This window comes from Sander lucioperca, chromosome 5, assembly GCF_008315115.2.
Source record: "Sander lucioperca isolate FBNREF2018 chromosome 5, SLUC_FBN_1.2, whole genome shotgun sequence".
NCBI lineage: Eukaryota > Metazoa > Chordata > Actinopteri > Perciformes > Percidae > Sander > Sander lucioperca.
Genome location: NC_050177.1, coordinates 28,480,817 through 28,501,018, shown reverse-complemented (window position 1 = coordinate 28,501,018; position 20,202 = coordinate 28,480,817). Strand labels below are relative to the sequence as shown.

At 38.6% G+C, this 20,202-nt stretch overlaps 1 protein-coding gene across 5 annotated transcripts in view; it reads left to right on the top strand.

Annotated features, from left to right (window-relative positions):
- The window catches only part of LOC116048249 (cytoplasmic dynein 2 heavy chain 1), a 112,650-nt gene that overhangs the window by 47,638 nt on the left and 44,810 nt on the right, over nt 1-20,202 (top strand). For 4 of the 5 annotated variants that reach the window (XM_031297228.2, XM_031297227.2, XM_031297223.2 and 1 more), the window contains exons 66-81: nt 210-336; nt 1,304-1,445; nt 2,386-2,495; nt 2,791-2,811; nt 3,262-3,360; nt 3,660-3,783; nt 4,656-4,819; nt 5,227-5,346; nt 8,249-8,383; nt 9,492-9,635; nt 12,044-12,133; nt 15,586-15,651; nt 15,780-15,830; nt 15,911-15,964; nt 16,117-16,248; nt 17,472-17,544. In XM_031297228.2, coding sequence (XP_031153088.1) covers nt 210-336; nt 1,304-1,445; nt 2,386-2,495; nt 2,791-2,811; nt 3,262-3,360; nt 3,660-3,783; nt 4,656-4,819; nt 5,227-5,346; nt 8,249-8,383; nt 9,492-9,635; nt 12,044-12,133; nt 15,586-15,651; nt 15,780-15,830; nt 15,911-15,964; nt 16,117-16,248; nt 17,472-17,544 — 1,652 coding nt within the window. The remainder of the gene's footprint in view (nt 1-209; nt 337-1,303; nt 1,446-2,385; nt 2,496-2,790; nt 2,812-3,261; nt 3,361-3,659; nt 3,784-4,655; nt 4,820-5,226; nt 5,347-8,248; nt 8,384-9,491; nt 9,636-12,043; nt 12,134-15,585; nt 15,652-15,779; nt 15,831-15,910; nt 15,965-16,116; nt 16,249-17,471; nt 17,545-20,202) is intronic. The other variant, XM_031297229.2, reaches the window with a different exon arrangement.

The following is a 20,202-nucleotide window of genomic DNA, read 5'->3' as shown; positions in this document are numbered from 1 at the left end:
ATCACGGCATACGTACACATTTGTATTCAACTTTCAACGACATGGAAGAAGCTACAAATGGTTTATACATCAGATAAATTATATGTTTTCAATCTATTTAATCTATCTTTGGTAGACTAAACAACTATCAGAGTGTCAGTCAGATCCCACATCAAACATATACCTATTACTCACTGATCTCTTTTCCTCCCCTTTACTCTTTTCCTCAGGTTTCAGTGTCATACTACAGAGGCAGCTAAGTTGGAGGCTGAGGTAACAAAAGCTCAGGACACGATCACTGCTGCCCAGCAGCTAATATCACAACTGGACAGAGAACACACGCGGTGGAACGCACAGGTAGTTTGATGTATGAGTGTGTTGATGTGTGTATTTGTGTGGGAGGTTACACAGATGTACTAAGAAAAGGGGCTCATTTACCATATAAGAGCAACAGGAGGTGTGTGTGTGTGTGTGTGTGTGTGTGTGTGTGTGTGTGTGAGAGAGAGAGAGAGAGAGAGAGAGAGAGAGAGAGACAGGGGGATGTATCCTCTTGTCATCAGTCCCTTCTGGCTGTTTTTACTCCTCTTTTCAGCATCTGTCTGCACCTTAATTAAAACACTCAATCTCTTCCTGACGCACACCCTCACGACACACACACACCCTCACACTCACTGCCTTCCTCAAGGCCTGCACCAAAGAGACAGTTTACTCTCTACTCACGTATTTCCATAAACACACACATACACACTTCATCCCTAACTCTTTTACACACTATGCAGTAGCTGTGATTCCCTATATGTTGATGCCTCTAAGTTGTGTAAGTGTTTCAAGGGAAGGGAGATCCACTTAGAGAGAGGGGCACACACAACTACAAAGTACGTGGTGCAGGAATAGATGCATCTTTGGAGTTGAAGTTCAAAATGTGGCAGGATGTTTGACAGTATTAATACAGTGGACCAGAGATCACATGGTCCTGTGAGCATACGGCTTGACAATTAAGCCTGATGCATAGTTATTTGTCAAACATGCATGTGCATTTGTGCTCCCCTGACATGCCACTAGACTCAAAGGAATCCTGATTAACATAGAAATTACAGCAGCAATGTCACATTAGCTCATAATGTGCAAGTGTGTGACGGATGTGTCACCTAGGTCAAGTTACTTACACTTCTCTTTTTCTTCCATTTTTTCTTCTTTAATCCCTACCTTTGTTGACATTCTTCCCTCTGATTCCTCTCAATCCTTGCGGTGCCCTTCCCTCTCTTGTCTTTCTCTTTTCATACTTTGTTCACCCTAATCACCTACCTGTCTCTTATTCTATCAGATGTCTGAGATAAAGAATGAGTTGGATACGCTCCCTATGAGGGCCATGCTTGCTGCAGCCTTCATCACGTATCTGTCTGCAGCTCCTGAAGACCGTAGAAGACATTGTCAAGAGACATGGATGGCTCAATCTGGACTACAGAGTAAATATACTGTACTACTACTTATACTTGACTAACACCTAAGCACCGGCATATGCCATCTCCTGTGCTAAACAGCCGACACAAGCAAACTACTACCCACACACATGGTGAAATTCACTGTTGATAAATATGGTACAACACACACAGCTCCTGGGTCTGCTAAATATGAGTGCTGATTAAAAAAAAAAAATAATAATACAGTGTTTAAATTGCTTGATTGCCATTTAACTAGTTAACTAGTAACCATTTAACACTCCAAGTCTACAATTTACACCGAAATCACTACCTAGCTTCCCAGTCATGTTGATGTTTTGTCTTTAATCTCTCATTTATAAAAGCATCTTTATTTTCAATCATAAATGTAAAAAAATACTCACACACTCACTCATTAAGGATTACAGTACTTAACTATTAAGTACTTAATAATCCTGTTTTTTAAGCACTGGATTTTACTTCTCACCTGCCAAGAATAATCACCATAATTTGTCAGCTTCCATTCAGATATTAATATTCCATCCACACAAATGAACCTGTAAAACGTGTAACAAAACGTGTAATTGTTGTCTTAATAGCTCTGACCATATAATTCTGCTTGACAGCCTGTTTCCCAGAGGGCTTCAGATGTGCATTTAAATTCCAAAAAGCTGAGTCATCTAGTTGACCCACTATCGTTCCTAAATCCTTATGTCCTTCAAATGGCTTCTCCACTAATTGGTTATCAAGATTTACCCAGTGACCCCACTTAAAGTGTAATATAATGTGTTTAGGTACAATTGATGAATTGGGACTTGTTGTCAGTAACTGCAATATCTGAGGTTTGATTACAATTACCAACACTGTTTTCAGTCAGTAAAAATAAAAGTGACAAATAAGCTTGTTCCTCAGGTGTTAGTGTCATACTACAAAGGCAGCTAAGTTGTGTTGTGTGTGTTTGTATCAGAGTTTGACTTGCGGTCATTCCTGTGCTCGGAGAGTGAGCAGTTGATCTGGAAGAGTCAAGGGCTGCCATCTGATGACCTCTCCATGGAGAATGCACTTGTCATACTACAGGTTAGACAATTTCTATCAAATCTCATTCATTTCTCTACTTTTGTTTCAATTCTCTTGATTCCAGTTCTACTTTGACACACAAGGGTGTATGTATATATTGCTATATATTGTAATAATTATTCTTTTATTAGCTTACAATAAGTGTTTGTCTTAAGCGTTAAATGCACTTTAATACAACTACAGCATTTACTTTTAACAGCCAATCTCCATATTATCAAGAATTCTGCCCTTGTTACCATTCATCTGTCCTCCATTTGTCTGTATTGTGCTTTGTTTTTACTATTGCTGCCTTCAGATCAATGCACTCATGTTAAGGGTAAGAAGTTGTTCCATCATTCATTCTTATAGCCCACACTTAGTGAAGTGTAGCCTCTCTGTTTCTTTCACTGTCTCTGTGTGTTTCCCCTGTACAAGTTTGTGATTATTGATATATATACTTAAACTACAGTACCATGCACATTATGAAAATGAACACACACACATTTATATGTATATACATATATATATATATATATATATATATATATATATATATATATATATATATATATATATATATATATATATATATATATATATACACACACACACACATACACGCAGACTGTATAGTGGACAACTGACAACCGAGTCATCTCATTCAATCAGCCTCTTTTGTAAAAGTAAAACTATCCCTTAATCTTCAATAGATAGTGACTTAAATGAAAATCTTCGAGATTATTACTTCAAATTGAAACACAGTTCTTCATCGTTGTTCTATACTCAGAGTGTGTCCTGTCCATTCCTGATCGACCCGTCATCCCGAGCTACAGAGTGGCTTCGCACACATCTCCAACAGCACAGATTAGAGGTTATCAACCAACAGGTAAACACACACACACACACACACACACACACACACACACACACACACACACACACACACACACACATACATCATAAAGAAGACACACATTATCATTAACTATTTTGTTGCATTTGCAAACTCATTTTCATAGAGGTGATATGTTCAAATCAATCAACTCTAAACCTAACCTATCGGTGAGGTCAATTTTATGTCTGCAGGAGTCTGTTAAGCCATTGCTGTCGAACATTTCTTTAAAGTGCTTCCAAGTGGAACCAATACTGGAATTCAAGGTATTCTTACAATTATGCTCTCTATAGGATAGTAACTTCATGACATCCCTGGAGCTGGCGGTCAGATTTGGAAAAACCCTTATCATCCAAGAGATGGATGGAGTTGAACCTGTGCTCTACCCACTGCTGAGGAGGGAACTCATAGCACAGGGTATGCACACATTCACAAACACCATTTTCATGCAAAGTGGGTGTGGGACAAATAATTTATTCTGTATAACCAACCACTGGTTTCTAACTAAAAAGCTTACTGCTCGCCTCTATCTGACAACCACTTTTTCTGAACTGTAGTGCAATCCTATTTGAGAGATGTTGCCTGAACGTCAATTCAATTTTATTTATAGTGTCAAATCACAACAGTAGTTATCTCAGGACACTTTCCAGAGTGGGTCTAGATCACACTTATAGACACCCAACAATTCCTCCAAGGGCAAATGCACTTGGTGTTGCAGCAGCAACAGGCAGAAACCATGAACAGAACCTGGCTCTTCTTTGTCTACACTTCTGCTTATGATATGTAATATATCAATGCAAATTAATTCTTAATTGTTGACTATGTTACTTTTTCTGTCTGACAAAATGCAGCCATGAGGGAAAGTCACTAGACTCATAGCTGTACAGAGATTGGACATACCTGTGAAAATGAGGGTGATTCATAAGGCTCAGATTCATCCAGGGAGAGGTGGTTGTCTATTTGAAGCTGAATTGAAAAGAGTGGGGGCAGAGAAAGTGTAAGAAAGGGCAACCTATCCACTTAAAAGTAGTGTTGAACAGGTTTGAAAAAAGAGGCGAGACAAAGGCATGGCAGTACTGCATTGCAGACATCGAGAAGACAGGATAGGATTTAAAGTGTACACTAAGGACAAAGTTGCAAGTCTGTATGATACAGTATAAGTTGTTAACAGAGACCTTTTCTTTCTGTCCAACTTCGACACATGCACACACACACACACACACACACACACACACACACACACACACACACACACACACATATACACATATACACATATACACACACAGGTCCTAGATATGTGGTTCAGATAGGAGACAAGGTCATTGATTACAATGAGGACTTCCGTCTCTTCCTGGCAACACGGAATCCCACCCCTTTCCTCCCCCCTGATGCCATTTCCGTGGTAACAGAGGTCAACTTCACTACCACCAGAGCAGGCTTGCGAGGACAGGTAACCCATGTAACCCACACTCACATACACAATCTACTATAATACCCTAGCAGTAAATGGTTTCTTTGTGAATCTATGTTCATTTTTGTTGACACTTTATTGGAGCAGCATTGATTAAACTTCATGGTGTGTAAGGCCATAGTCTGTGCTAGTCTTTGGTAAAATAAACCAATACAATTGAATAAAAGGTTTGGTCTCCTTGTATTGTGACCATAGCTTCAAATGTGCTGCAGAATTTTCTGTTTTTCAGCAGTTTGACTCAATTTAGTGCTTCACGACAAAATCCATGTGGAACAAGTGTCTTTACAGAGTAATAATACAGTGTATATACAGAGCATGTACTGTCTGTTTCTGTAGTCATTTCGTGTGTCCACTTGCCCATTTGTTTTTGTGTGTCTTTGTGTTAGCTGCTAGCCTTGACCATCCAGCAGGAGAAGCCAGAATTGGAGACTGAAAAAACAAGACTGCTACAACAAGAGGAAGACAAGAAGATACAGCTGGCTCAGCTGGAAGAATCACTATTAGAGGTACACATGCAGACATATAGCATACACTGTGACAACAAAGAAGTTGAGAATTCTTAACTTTTGGGGTACTTGTAGAGCCTGTTGCTGGGGCAGTAACCTATGCTGCATTATGTATATTACAGTATGCCTACCATTTGTACTTACAAAAAGACAATCATGTACCCCAGTGATAAAACATTTAGCTTTATATGATCATTAGACAATGTTGAAAAATCAGAGTGCGACTCCCTTTTCTCCCAATTCAGAATGTTCTTCCTGCACTACAGACCATGTTGTTGCTAGTTTTGACTGTTGGTTTGAGGAGGGTGTAGTAGACAGAATGAGACAATAGGCTTGTTCAAGAAGAACTGGGCCTCTGTCAAGTCGAACAGTTTCCAGCCGTTTCCAGCAGCCTTCATTCTGAACAGGAAGTCACAGAAACACTCATATCCTGTTCCGATTCATTAAAATGTTATCAGACCCATATATCAGCTTGTACGCAGTCTCCAGTTGTTTTAACTATGACAGAGTAGCTGTTAAAATGCTCTCCATGCGATCTGTTGCTGATGTTAATAAACAACAGACTGTAGATGATCTTTAATCTGAATGGATTTAGTCTCTCAAATTTGTTAACGTCACCATCAGCCGCACAACATGTGTGCTGTACAGAATTAGCCTTTCAATCAGACAAATAGCAATTAAAATCCCTCTAATTAAAAAAAAACTATAAAAACTTTATATAAAACGTCATCATGTTGAGTCGATTCTGAACCAATCAGCTGTTAGATCAGGTGAGAGCCATGCGTTTCCCGTCATGCCCTGGGTCCGCCTGGGTCTTGCAGTCGGTGAAAAGCAACTGTGTTGCCTGCGTCTCAAACCTGCGGCCGCCTTGATCTCGTGAGGTTATCGTTGCCCATGTGTGCATGACGTCAGAGCAAGTCTGGATCAAGTTGGACACAAATCTAACTGGCATGCATTGGGCTTGGCTCATCTCGAACGAGCCTATTGTGTACTGACCAAGCAGGATGAGTTTCTTGTGCTGCAACATGGATGGGATCTGTCACTGGCTTCCCTCCCGTGAACACTGCCAGATGAGTTTGATTGAGCACTCAGCCAAGTCCCATATCAAGAACCCATGTCTCTGTTGTTGTGGTGGAGTGTTTTTTCCTCTGCACCACCCAGCCTTCTTAACCCTTGTGTTGTCTTCGGGTCAAATTTGACCCATTTTCAAAGTTCCTTTATCAGAAATATGTTCTACCATTCAAAATAATAAAATGGTTTCAAAACTGTTTCCTGACTAAACATTGACATATACCAGTCTGTGATAACCCATCATCATATATTCATCTGATCTTCACTATAGTGAAAATAATTCATAATTTCTGCCTATTTTACTCCAAAATAAGGTATAATTTCATGTACTGTAAATGTGGTTTATTGACCATAAATAAAAATAAATTAAAAAAAGTGTAAAACAATTGGTAATAAGTTGGAATGAAGTTGGCTAGAAGGTGCACAATAGAATTGGGTGATACTATATTTTATGCTTTATAAAAAGGCAAAACAGACCGGGAGTTAATTTTGTTGGAGGACAACAAATGCATGGTCGACAGGAAGACAACACAAGGGTTAAAGATATAATATGTAGAATTTCTGCATTAAAATGTCTTAAAACAACTAGACCTATGTTATATATTTTGTATATGTTTCCGACAATGTTCAAAACCAGAGAAATCTGTCATTTTAATTAAGGACACAACCCTCATTTGGTTGGTATCTCCCTAGCGCATGGTTGTTTGCTAGAAATTGACTTTTTACCCAGTTTTAAGCCACATTTTTTCGATACACTTTTTAGATCTTAGGGTTAGTGCTGAAACCCCTTTGTTTTTAAATATATATTTTAACTGGATGAGGGATTTTAGTCATCGGCCGTTTGGATCTTAAGTTATCAGAGAAACAAGCTGAGCTAACGTTAGCAGAAGCTCGGTTAGCAGCCCCTCGGCCAAAGAGCTGAACAGCGTTGGGAAAACACAGATTTTTAACATGAAATTATTCAAATAAACAGTACTTTTAGCGTGTATAGAGCCAGCGTATATTCACATGTAAATGGGTGAAATTAGGGTTTATTTCAACCAAACCAGAGTGGTGATTGTTGGAATAGTGGAAAGACGAAGCAATACAGCTATTGATAGTTTAATTTTGTTGCTGTCTTTTTTACGATGATAAAAGTTCTGTTTATTTACATGGAGTCTGGTGGGTTTGGTGATGGTGATTTCGGGGCTGTTTTATGTTAAACAAAAAGGACTATCTCTGTAAGGATCCTCTCCATAATTTTGCCAGACACTTTAGAATAATAATCTGAGCCTGTCGGTGGCAAATCAGTGCTTTTAGTGGACGCTAACTGAAGGTGTGCATTTTACATTGCAGCTTGTTTTGAAGCTGCTGGTTACAGCATTCTCACTCAATACTGGACCACATATTTCAAAAGATTTCAAAAGATGTCAAAGATTTTGGTTCATGTTAGTCACTTAGACACCAAATGCATGGGAAAATAGGGTCCAAGTTGAAAAATACTGAAACACTTACTTAATTATGCACTTATATATGCAAATAAGCACTTATTTAATTAGACAATGCCTAATTTGCATAATTGAACATAAAGTTCAGAAAACTTGTAATAGAAAAAAGTATTGTCTTAATGTAAGTAATCAACTGGGGAAGTTTCATCGAGATCTGTTAGTTAAAATATTTTCCCTATTCACCTGTGTTGTCTCCCTTTAACATGGGCTGCAATGGGAAATTGGCATCACCGATTTCAGTATTTTTCAATACTTACCACCAGTGGGTTTCTTAAGACTTTTTATATGTCATAGAGGAGACTTTTATGAGTAATAAACCTTCATCTCTTTTTTTCCTGTGTCAGACCCTGGCTACAGCTCAGGGTAATATCCTGGAGAACAGGGAGCTGATAGAGAGTCTGAACCAGACCAAGGCAAGCAGTGCCCTGATCCAGGAGTCACTGCTGGAATCACACAGGCTGCAGGCATCCCTTGACCAGGTACTGTATCACAGGCACACACACACACACACACACACACACACACACACAATCTGAATAACAGTTTTATGGCCTCTCTCCTTGCACCATTGTTTAAGTCTTATGATTCATTTTTAAAAGCTGGATTGGTCATGAAAAAATTAAAAACAGGTGTCAGAAGAGAATCAGTATTACCCAGTGGATCACTGTAGTGTAATAACCACAACAACTGCTATACTCATCTAATTCACTGATAAGAGAGAGAGAGACAGACAAATAGAATGGCAATGGAGATTGAGGGCTGTGACGGAGAGAGAGAGAGACAGACAGATAGCGAGCACACATGGCAGATATACAGAGAAAGTACATAGATAACGACTGACAGATTCAGACAGAGACAGAACGTTTTGAATGTATAATGACATTTATTCCCAGTCTGCAAATGTAAAATGACCCCACTTTTGTAGTTTTGTGTACTTTCTGGAACAAATTATCATCGTATGTTCAATACTTTTAATGAAATTAAAAAAAGGGTAGGCTATTAGTTTCAATGATGCAGTATAATCTAGTTTTTGGGCACAAGCTTTTTAGCTCAACAGCACAAACTGCTACAGATATCAGATTGCCCAGATGCACAAGCAAAGAACTATTGCAGATTCATTACATCATTATCCTCTAGGGTGCAGTGTTACATCAGAACTGTTTTTGTACTTTTCTCTCAGTTGCTTTTAATTATTTATTTATCTCTTCCGTTTCTGTCTTTCTCATATGGACATCCCTGTTTTTTCTCACATTTCCTGTCTTATCACACCTCATGTCTATCCTCATTTCTCTCTCTCTCTCTCTCTCTCTCTCTCTCTCTCTCTCTCTCTCTCTCTCTCTCTCTCTCTCCTTCCATCTCGATTGAAATAGACATTTTCGATTCTACTTTTCTTCGTATCCATCCCCATATAAGTCCCTTTCCCTGCCATGTATCCATTTGTGGTATTTTCTGGAACTTGTGGTATTTTCTGGAACTCTCTAAAACATATGTGGTTCTTTTTCTGCTTCCTCTTGGTTTCTTCCCTCCCCCTTTCTCTATGTCCTTTCTCACTTTCTTGTCGCTTTCTCCTTGCTTTTTTATTTTAAGGAGCGGGATGCCTACCTGCCTCTTGCAGAGAGTGCCAGCAAGATGTATTTTGTCATCACAGACCTGTCGAAGATCAACAACATGTACCGCTTCAGCCTTGCTTCTTTTCTACGCCTCTTCCAAAGGGCTCTTCAGGCCAAGAAGGTGACTGGATGACACACAACTCTTACAGTACTTCCATTTTCATCCAATACAGTTGATGTTAACATGGTTCCAAACAATATGCCCTTGAACTGAAACCAATATCAATACCACACCTTCATGTAACTAGACTAATTAATAAATTATGCAATACATAAACAAAAATACTAGGGCTGTCAATCGATTAAAACATTTTTAATTAGAAAATTAATCGCATACATAATTAACGGTGCCTGAACCGATACATTTTAAGAAAGTAAAAAAGAAAACAAAAAAAAGGGTACTAAACAACAGTTGGTGACATTAAAGAACGGCTTGTTTATTGCTAAGGCCATATGGTCAAAATTAATTGATTTAATAATAATGTATAACAATAACAATAACTTATTTCACTAGTAAATTGCTGTTGAACGACAAAAACGACCACCAGATGGGAAAAGGACATTTACAATAACTTCAAATGCTTTTTCAAGTTTACCAGTTTCCTGAACGCACCGTCTGTGTTGTTTTTCCGACGTCAGCTGCAGATTGTTACACCCCGGTGTTGAATCCTCTATAGTAAAACACAGTCAAATTTTACACCGTTTAGCGTTAGCTGTCAGCATTGTAACCATTTTTAATCCAGCTACTAGCTAGCGGTAGGCTAACGTTAGCTGCTGTTGAGTATAGTGTATAGTGTAGTGTTGTAAATGTTCCAAACAATGATCCAGGCAGCACATTCTTGTCTCCCTCATTTATTTTACAGTCCAATGGTGGCTAGAACGGCTCCGGGTCAAACGTCAATATGGAATGGATTAATCTGCGTTATTTTTTTTAACGCGTTATTTTTTCTCAGATTAATTAATCGAAATTAACGCGTTATTTTGACAGCCCTAAAAAATACTAATATGCAAATTCAAAAGTAAGTTTTCTGGCACACCCATTACAGTTTGGCAGTCATAGCATATAGGGTAACACAATTTGGACAACATTGTAGAGCCAATTCTTCTCCTTAACATTTTTTAGGAAACTGTCTAAAATAGCAATGCTCCTCTCCTAAAATCTGCTTCAAGTATAAACTGCGTTTCTGTTTATGAGTTAGTTGACCTCACTCATGGGACCATGTGTGCCATCATTGCTTTGTAATTAGTCCAAAAGAAAAGTACAACAAACTTTTTTCTTTTCTTTGTATATCGTTTAATCCGTACAAAAACGAAGTGTAAAAACAACAATTCACCATTTTACAGGGGGTTTGTGCTGGACTATTTCTTTCGAGGTATAGACATTAATTCATACAGTATTATTAATCTACAATGTTATTTGTGTCAGTTCTAGAAGTAGGGCTTTTTGTACAATTGGTTCAGAATAAATGCAAGGTTCTTTTTTAGTTTGACAATGTTTAGTTTAACTTATTTTAGCTTAACTCCATTTACTTTATTTCAATTATTTTAGATGATTTTATTTCAGTTTAGGTCAGCTTGACTTATTTCAGCTCGTTTGTTTTCAGTGTGTTTATCTCAGTCTGACCTGTGCAGCTGGAGACCATCATGGACTGTCTATCACACTGCTGTTCTCCATCTGAGCCCTAAACACTGTCTGATAACCAGCGCGCACGCACACATGCATGCGCAAGTGCCCCACACACACACACACACACACACACACACACACACACACACACACACACACTGGGTTGAAAGATTGAGCACTGATTCCCCAAATCCTGTGTGGGTTGTTAGAGTCAGTGCTGTCATCCAAGAATGTCACCAGGCAGCAGCTGGTCACTAGTGTGTGTGTGTGTGTGTGTGTGTGTGTGTGTGTGTGTGTGTGTGTGAGAGAGAGAGAGAGACTTCTGGACAAATTCAGTGAGTGTGGTCAGAATTCTGCATTGATGCATGGACTTTAGCTTCGTTTGTATCTTTTGGTTTGTTGTATTGAATGAGCAAGTTTAATTTGCCATGAGCTGCAGATGGTTCCCGAGATTTAGAAGATAATTTTAACCTCTCATGTCTAACATAACACATTGAAAAGTCTTCTTTTCAGTTTACACACACAAAAACATTAGCATACACAAACAACGTACTATACGCTCAGGTACCATATACACAAAGTGCTAACATTAAACACAGGTTTTTACATGAAATAGATGCTTGCAGAAAACCTCAAACAGAGATCCAAGCAGGAGAAACAAAGGGACAGACATGATGAACTGTGAATAGGGGACAGAAACAGAGAAATCCATCATAATTTCTCTTTTTCTCAGCATTCCCCATCTATTTCTCTGGCATTCTCTCTGTGTCTGATTCTCATGCTTTAATTCTTCTGTTTCTGTATTGCTATTGGATTGTTTTCCTTCTGGTCTCACCTTTGTGTGTGTGTGTGTGTGTGTGTGTGTGTGTGTGTGTGTGTGTGTGTGTGTGTGTGAATTTTAGGAAGCAGAGATTACTGACGCCAGGATTGCTGCTTTGGAGGCCAGCTTGAAGAATATGGTGTATGAGTATGTGTGCCGGTCACTTTTCAAGGTAAAACACACACTTATACACAAAAATAGAACAAATGTTGTTTAAGCATCTCTAAAAATTCCTGTCATCACTCCGATAACTTATATAAGTAATAAGTGGGTAGTGTCTGTTTTGAAGTAGACCCGCCAACAGTTTTATTTCTGCCTTGTTGTTTCTTGTTAATTCAAATGATCACTCATAATGAGCCAATGAAATGTCTTTTTCTACTCACAGCTTCAGAAAAAAATCCTTTGCTAACTAATGTTGTTACAAATAGGTAGGTTGTTGTGTTCAGTTGACACATCTGACTAACTGGTAAAAAAAAGAAGGTTTTCACAGACTACAAATTACACTTAATGAATTTTTACAAATACTTCTTTTAAACTCAGACAATCTGGCATAGCATAGCCTAATCTGAAATATGTAATTAACAACTAAAATGCATCAGGTACCTAAAACAAATATTAAGATGTATCCAAAAAGTGCAGGTATTATAATGTAATGTTGATTTCTTCACCTGCATAACACTGCTTTACTCCCCCCAATCCTTTCTCCCTTACTGCTACCACAATGTGTAATGCTCGGCCTTTCAGCCAATCATAATGTAAGGTTTAAGCTGCTTTACTAGTAACAAGGTTGGTTATTCTTCTGCAGATGCACTGAAATCTTTGTAATATAAAGTAAGTGGTGGAAGAAGTATTCAGATCCTTTAGTTCAGTAAAAGTACTAACACCACACTGTGAAAATACTCTACTACAAGTAAAAGTCCTGCATTGAAAATGTTACAGCGTAACTCTCGCTAAAATGCAACCTAGGGTCTTTTTGTGAATGTACCCGAGTCAAACTTTCGTTTAAAAGCATAATTAGGACGGAAACGCCACTTTTAAGATTTACCGTATTACCGTTTTCGGTCAAATGGCCTTTTGAATGGGAGTGCTAGGGGCACTACTATGATCGCATCAAAATCACTGTTTTTAAAACACTAAGAAGGCTCGACACAACATGAAACTTTGCTTGAAGTATCACCAGGGTCTCTACACATGAACTCGAGCATTGAGAACATTGTTTGTGTACACAGAGTTTACTAAAAAGAAAGGTTTTGAACAACTCATTTTAGCAGTTGGTTTTCCCGGTCGCCGCCATCTCGCCAGTCAAAAAGAGTCGATCTCCGAATGCAACGTAAAAGGGTGGAGTAAAGATGGAAAGCTCCTAAAGCTTAGTTTCACTCTGTCTGCCACTTGTTGTCTGTAGCTGGTTGTGCTTTGCATGTGTGGGATTCTGAAACGTCCTTAAAATCAGGAATTGTCGTTTGTTTATTCAAAGTCAAAGACAGTCCAAAGTAGTGCTACTTTGCACATTTTGTACAAGTACATCAAATTTGTACTTAAGTACAGTACTTGAGTAAATGTACTCTGTTACATTCCACCACTGTATAAAGTAGTAGTATAGTATTATTCTTATTGCAACTAACAGTAATGAAGGTTAAATATTGACCAATCATTGCATCGATCAGGCATGGTTAATGTAATTTCTCTGTCTTTTGTGTGTGTGTGTGTGTGTGTGTGTGTGTGTGTGTGTGTGTGTGTGTGTGTGTGTGTGTGTGTGTGTGTGCCTGAATGGTAATGGCAGTTTCAGGCAGACCCAGGGTGGCTATTAACTGCTGATCACATCTATAGGCTATACCCAACGCTTTCACACAAACACACACATGCACACACAACATGTAGACAGCAGCAGTCCAGTCATTAGTAGAGAGGAAACATTGGACTACATTATCAGTGCTCCTGTCAACAGCCCTGTTTGTGCTACAGAAGACATTACTTTAAGGGGGAGAGGAGAAAACTGGGAGAAGGGGTCCAGTTAAAAGATAAAAGGTGGATAATGAGCGAAAGAGAACAAAGAGGAGAATCTGAGAGGATACAAGATTAGAACAACATGATATACTGTATACATCTTTGACGGAAAAGAAGAAAAAAACATGCCATATTTTTGGAATATCTATTTTGTATGGCCGTGGTAGGCACTCAAACTATTCTATTCACCCACAAACACAACTGATTCAGCTTAATAAGGTATTGATTGAGCATGGCTAGACACACATCAAAGTTTGATTAAGAATCAGGGTTACTCTACCAAATATAGATTGTTGAACCTCTCATGAGCAAATACTTTTTTGTATGGGTGTAAATTTGTTAAGCTTATGTTATTCGACTAATAATGAGATGTTTTATATTTTGTTGTGTGTCAGTCCATGGGTGTGAGTGTTTATGTAACACGCTACCTGATCCGTGTCCTATACTCTTGTACATCTATTAGTTGCATATTACTTTAGTAGTAGTTGCGTATTAATACGCAACTACTACTACTACTAGTATTCTTGCTAGTAGTCTATAGTTTAAGATGCACTTTAAGGTGGATGTAAAAGACCACTGGGATTCCAAATCATCTCACTTGATCATTAGATTGAGGTGCCCTTTGGATGCTGTCTTTGTGGCTAAGTGTCACTAATCTCATCCAATAATGCTATAATTCAGTAACTATTCAGGAAGCACATCTGAATGATTATAGCCACTGTGGTTGCAGAATATATTTTCTCAGAAAGACTACCATCTCCCTTATGTACCTGATTTTTCAGCAACAAAGCTCACATATGGTAGCAGTGATAGCAGCTACTGTGAATACCCAAACTGATTAACACAGTCATTTGACTTTTTGCCACTTTACAAAACACAACATTGAGAGGTTTTACTGAATTGCATGCTACTGCAAATTTGGTTGTCCTTTTCATTGTCCTTTGTGGTATTGTTACTTGGAGCAAAATGTCAGAGAATCAGTAATGATATGTACTGTAACTGTAGAGAGAAATAATACATTGATATAATGCTTTTGGAGGCCATTCACATGACAGAATTTCATTTACAGTAGTAGGTCAGGTAAGGAAAGGTATGTTAAGTGTTTGTGAACATTGATGTCACAATAATGTTATATAGCCTAAAAGTATTATAGGGTTTTCTTGTTTATGAGTTTGTTAAGATAGAAAGAAAACTATGGAATTGGAGGAGGGTTTAAACTTGTGTATATTTGCTTTCTGCATTGTTTCTCGCTGCTTTCTTGGTCACTGTCTTTCTGCTTCACTTGGGTGGGACTTGGATAAGCATCTTATTAGTTGCTGGTTTTTGTTATCTCTTTCAAACTTCACCAGTGGATGAGAAAGAGAGACACACACAGAGAGAGAGAGAGAGAGTAGTGTGTATATAATACAACAGCCAGTGTAGTTCTTGAAGTCCCTGGGGCTTTTTTGTCAGTGTGTAGCAACCCTTTACAAGCCATTTAGTTAGACAGACTGAGCTGCGTCTCATGCAATGGGAAAATGAGTATGTTTGTCCTTGGTCTGGAAGCGATGGAAGCATGTTCTCAGATGTGGCATATTCCATCTATGTATCAATCTCTCTCCTTTCTTCTCTCTGTCTCAGGCTGACCAGTTGATGTTTGCTATGCACTTTGTGAAAGGCATGTACCCTGAACTCTTCCAGGAGAGTGTAAGTATCTTAATAGATTAAGTATCTGCATATTTAGGATTTCATAAATACTGATTTCAGTGACAAATTAAAAAATAGCTAATTTCAGTTTTGAACCTGTCAACTGTTAACACTACTTTTTGCTGTAGGAGTGGGATGTCTTCACTGGATCCATTGTAGGAGAAATGTTTAAGAAAGAGGTAAACATGTAGAGAGGAAGTTGTTTGAGAAAACACAGTACTATTTCTGTATTTGATTTAAACCTTTCCTCTCTCTGCAGGAGTTCCCTTCTTGGATTGATCAGGAGAGGCACGGAGCAATGGCCATTTTTAAAGTAAACACACAAACAAAAAATAATAAAAATAATAACTTTTGACCTAAATAGAATACCAGTAAAGCAATCCTTACTAAGCGTAGGATTGGATCTTTATCTAAAATTATTTCTTGACCTGTTTTTCACCCTTTTTTGCCATCCCTCTTTCACAGACTACATTCCCAGCCCTCTACCAGTCTCTGTGTTTGAGTGACTCAGACCTTTGGCTGTCCTTCTCGCAAAGCTCGCAGTGTGAACAGGAAATCCCATCCTCCATTGCCAAGAAGATTACTCGATTCCAGCAGGTCAGCTTTCAATCAAATTTTTTTGTCAATCAAAAAAGTTATTTCATCAGCCAATTGAACCAAGTTATCATAATTTACAGAGTATATCAAAAGTCTACACACTTAGAGACTTTATGTATTTGTTACCTCTGCCAAAAAAGTTGTGTTTTAATCTCAGTTTGTTTGTTTCTCTGTCAGTCAGCAGATTTCAGTGAACTCCATTGTAAAGTTAATCCATGGGTCAGGGAGGAACTTATTAGGCTTTAGTGCAGATAGCGCCACCATTTTATAAAGCATAGCAACAAAGATCTTTTTTCCCCCTATGGATTTGTTGTTTCAAGATGAAACGTTCAGTATAGGACACACCCATTTCTGCTTAAACAGATTGTCTCCTATTTCGATTTTTTTTTGCAAAGCAGTTTTTAATGAACACTCCTAAAACAGTTTAATTTTTTTTTAGATGTCACATCATTTTCTTAGAATTTTTCCCAAATTCCTCCTTGTGTGTGGAGTATATTCTATAAAGTCACATCACTTTTAAACACATTATGTATCTGCGACACATTTCATGGTATTTTGCCTATTGATGGTGCTACAGCAGGATAATCAGTTATGACCATAACTCAGTTGCCATGGCGGAAACGTGGAATTTTGCAGAATTGATCCTCCTGTACAAAAACAAAATATAACCAAACAATATTTCTTCCAAAAAATATTAGTTATATTGTCTATCACTAAGTTTATTTACAAAATAATACATTAAGGCATAGGGAAGTCTTGCCAGAGGTGTGTGTGTCCTTTCTAGTTATTACTGTAATTGACTGTAATGACAGCCCTTTAAATCTATTGTTATTCTTTTCAGTATTAAGGAGAACAGTTTGATTGTTGCTTTGAGCTCACCCCTTCACATGTGGTTTGAGATTAAATAAAGATTTAGCTAATCTAATTTCAAAGCATGAACAAGACACAAGCCATTTATCACTAAAGTCAAGTATGCACACTTGACTGTCACACCAATTGACTTACTCATTGTGTATTGTGTTCTCAAAAATATATTTAAAAAAAGAACATATCAAAGCCTCAGTGAATTTGATGATGGGCATTTATCCAAATTCTGCTATTTTTTGTGTGGATATGTAACATTTTTTTATATGAATGGGATTTAACATTCTGTCTAAAATATCTTCATGGATATCTGTTGTTTCTTTCTTCCTCTTTTTCTCTTTGCTTTACGCTCTCCCCAGCTGTTATTGGTGCAGGCAGTCAGACCAGACCGACTGCAGAGTGCCATGGCAACATTTGCCACCCAGGCCCTGGGTAAGTGTTTCATATTAGGGCTTTTCATTTTTATTTCAATCACCTAGCTGCTCTGGAAATGGGTCTCATCTTTATTAATATTTTTTTACAAGGTTTCCTTTACTTATTTGCTCTTACTTGGTCAAATCAAGACCCTAAATATGAGTATCATATGAATGAATATACACATTTCACTTCTTATGCACACTTTTAAAGTGTATTCTAGATGTTGAAGGTAAACAAACAAACACATTAACTGAAGCTCTGCTTTGTACAAGAAGTTTGATAATCTGTTGAAAAATGTGAACATGACTTCTGTGTTTGTTCTGATAAAGGTTCAGTAAATATTTGCCCCTCTGAATTTGAGTGTGATTACTCTGCTCTGAAAAATAAACATCACAAATGACTAGATCCTTCTTTACCCCCTTTTGATAAACTACTTTACATCTGCACTCATTCTGCTCTGTATAAGATGCTTTGTTTTTTTTTACACCTTCTGCTTTCACACTCCACGAAAGCTAAATTTTCTCAGAAAGGCTTTTATTCTGAATCTCTGAGCCTTACTTGTCAATGTTTTTTTTTTCATGATAGTCCTCTCCATACTTTCTCTTTAGTGTTTTTTCGCCACTTTGAGAATGCCGCTGTTCTGAGTAAATGCCACATATGCAAACAAATACACACACTTCGCTCTGTCTGTTCTCTTTTCTCATTGTCTCTCTCTCCCTCCCACACTGACACAGACACACATACAAGCATGCACTTGAACACACACACACACACACACACACACACACACATATGCAGTTATGATGTTGCTAGAGAATGATTAATTTATTGTGCTTAATGAGCCCGTTCATTCAGTCCAGATAATCCTAATAGTGTGTTGGCTTCTGATGGCACTATCTGGGACACTGCTAATTGATGTCAGGTGAAACTAATATGCAGGTGTCAATGTATGTGTATGAAACTCATTTTCAGTTGTGTATGCTGTGTGACAAGACATGCTAATTAACTTCTGATGGTTTTAGGTTTATAGTTTATATTGTGCCTTTTGTTAGCTATGTAGTAGTCTGGGTCAACGGAAGTACATTTCCATGATAATTGTCTGACATCCGGCGCATGGCTCACCCAGCATATGTCCCTCACCTTTCACTCTCTGTGTGTTGCCGATATCAAACTCAGTTTGCTTCAGAAAACAACAACATACTTCAACCTAGCAAGCTACACGCTGAAAATGGCAAGTTTTGAAGAAAATGTATATTTGGAAGGCAGGCTTGCTTGGTTCTTTCGGTGAAATGATTGTAAAGATTTACAAAGAATATGTTCACGGCGTTTACTATCTAGCTGGGACGTTTTGGGACCGATTGGTGGGGATTGCTATGGATGAAGTACATGCAGCAATACACTGATAAGAGCAAATAATGTTAAACCATGTAACCAGCTAATTTAAATATCTCACGTTACTGTATTGTCTGAACAGTAACTTCATTTAATATTGAATGTGGCGTTTTCTGTTGCGGTGTGCAAACGTTCCACCAAAACAAGTTCCTTCCGGAGACCATTCTGCAGAGCCCCCGTCGCTGTGTCCGCCGCCCAAGACGATTGTTTTTGATGATTGGTTTAAAGAAATGCAAACAAACAAAGAGCGTCTTTTTCTCCTATCCTGGAATGTATTTTTGGTACAGCCAGACCTTACTCCACAGTGCTGTTGAGATAGGTCTGGCAATGTGAGACTAGCTATGTAGAATTGTTTTGTTTGTGCAAACAACAGCTTGTACATTCATCAGTCTGTCAGCTGTCTGTGTGTGTGTGTGTGTGTGTGTGTGTGTGTGTGTGTGTGTGTGCGTGCATGCATGTGCGTGCGTGGTCTCTGTGTGTGTGCACGCGCGTTGTCTATGTGTGTGCCTGTTTTTGAGCTGCTCACGATCCAGTTAACCACTTATGCCAAAAGTATTTTCCAGTCAATTTAGTTTTCAAAAACAAAGTTGCTACTCTGATTAGCTTAGATTTGAAAATGTACTAAATAAAACCATTTGGAACACATTTATAACACACATCAACATAACCCAAGCTGACTGTAATGTCCAAATGTTAGGCCTATGTCTTCCCCTCTGATCATCCCATTGGAAATATTAAGTGGTCTTACTAATATAAAGGTTAATATCTGTTACGAGGAGTGACAGAACAGACCCAAACGCACAACTCAGTTTAAACAAAAGGTTTATTTGGAATGAAGGGAAAAAGGGTAAGGAGAGGGGCGGTGAGGAGGTGGACGCCAAGGAGCAGGATATGGGCACAGGCTGGGACTGGGAGCAGCTGGGGAGCTCAGGGAGAACGGGGAGGCAACAGGCGAGGAGCTCGAGGAAGGCGCTGGAAGCCAGGGGCCGAGGAGCGGGGAGAGGTGAGGCGAAGAGCGGAGGTAGAGTGGAGCAGGGAGCCGCGAGGAGGGGACTGGAGGATGAGGCCAGCTGACTGGAGATAGGGAGATGGAAGTAATGACTGCAGGGAGAGAACACAAAGAAAGGGATTAGGACAGAGAAATGGTTAAGGTAGGAATGCAATGGTGATTTGGAGGAGCTTGTGTCACCGTGAAGGCTGAAACAACAATCAAGAGAAGATGATGCGTAGATCCGGGGTTTAAATACTGTGCTTGATTGAAGTAGATGGCCGGCAGGTGTG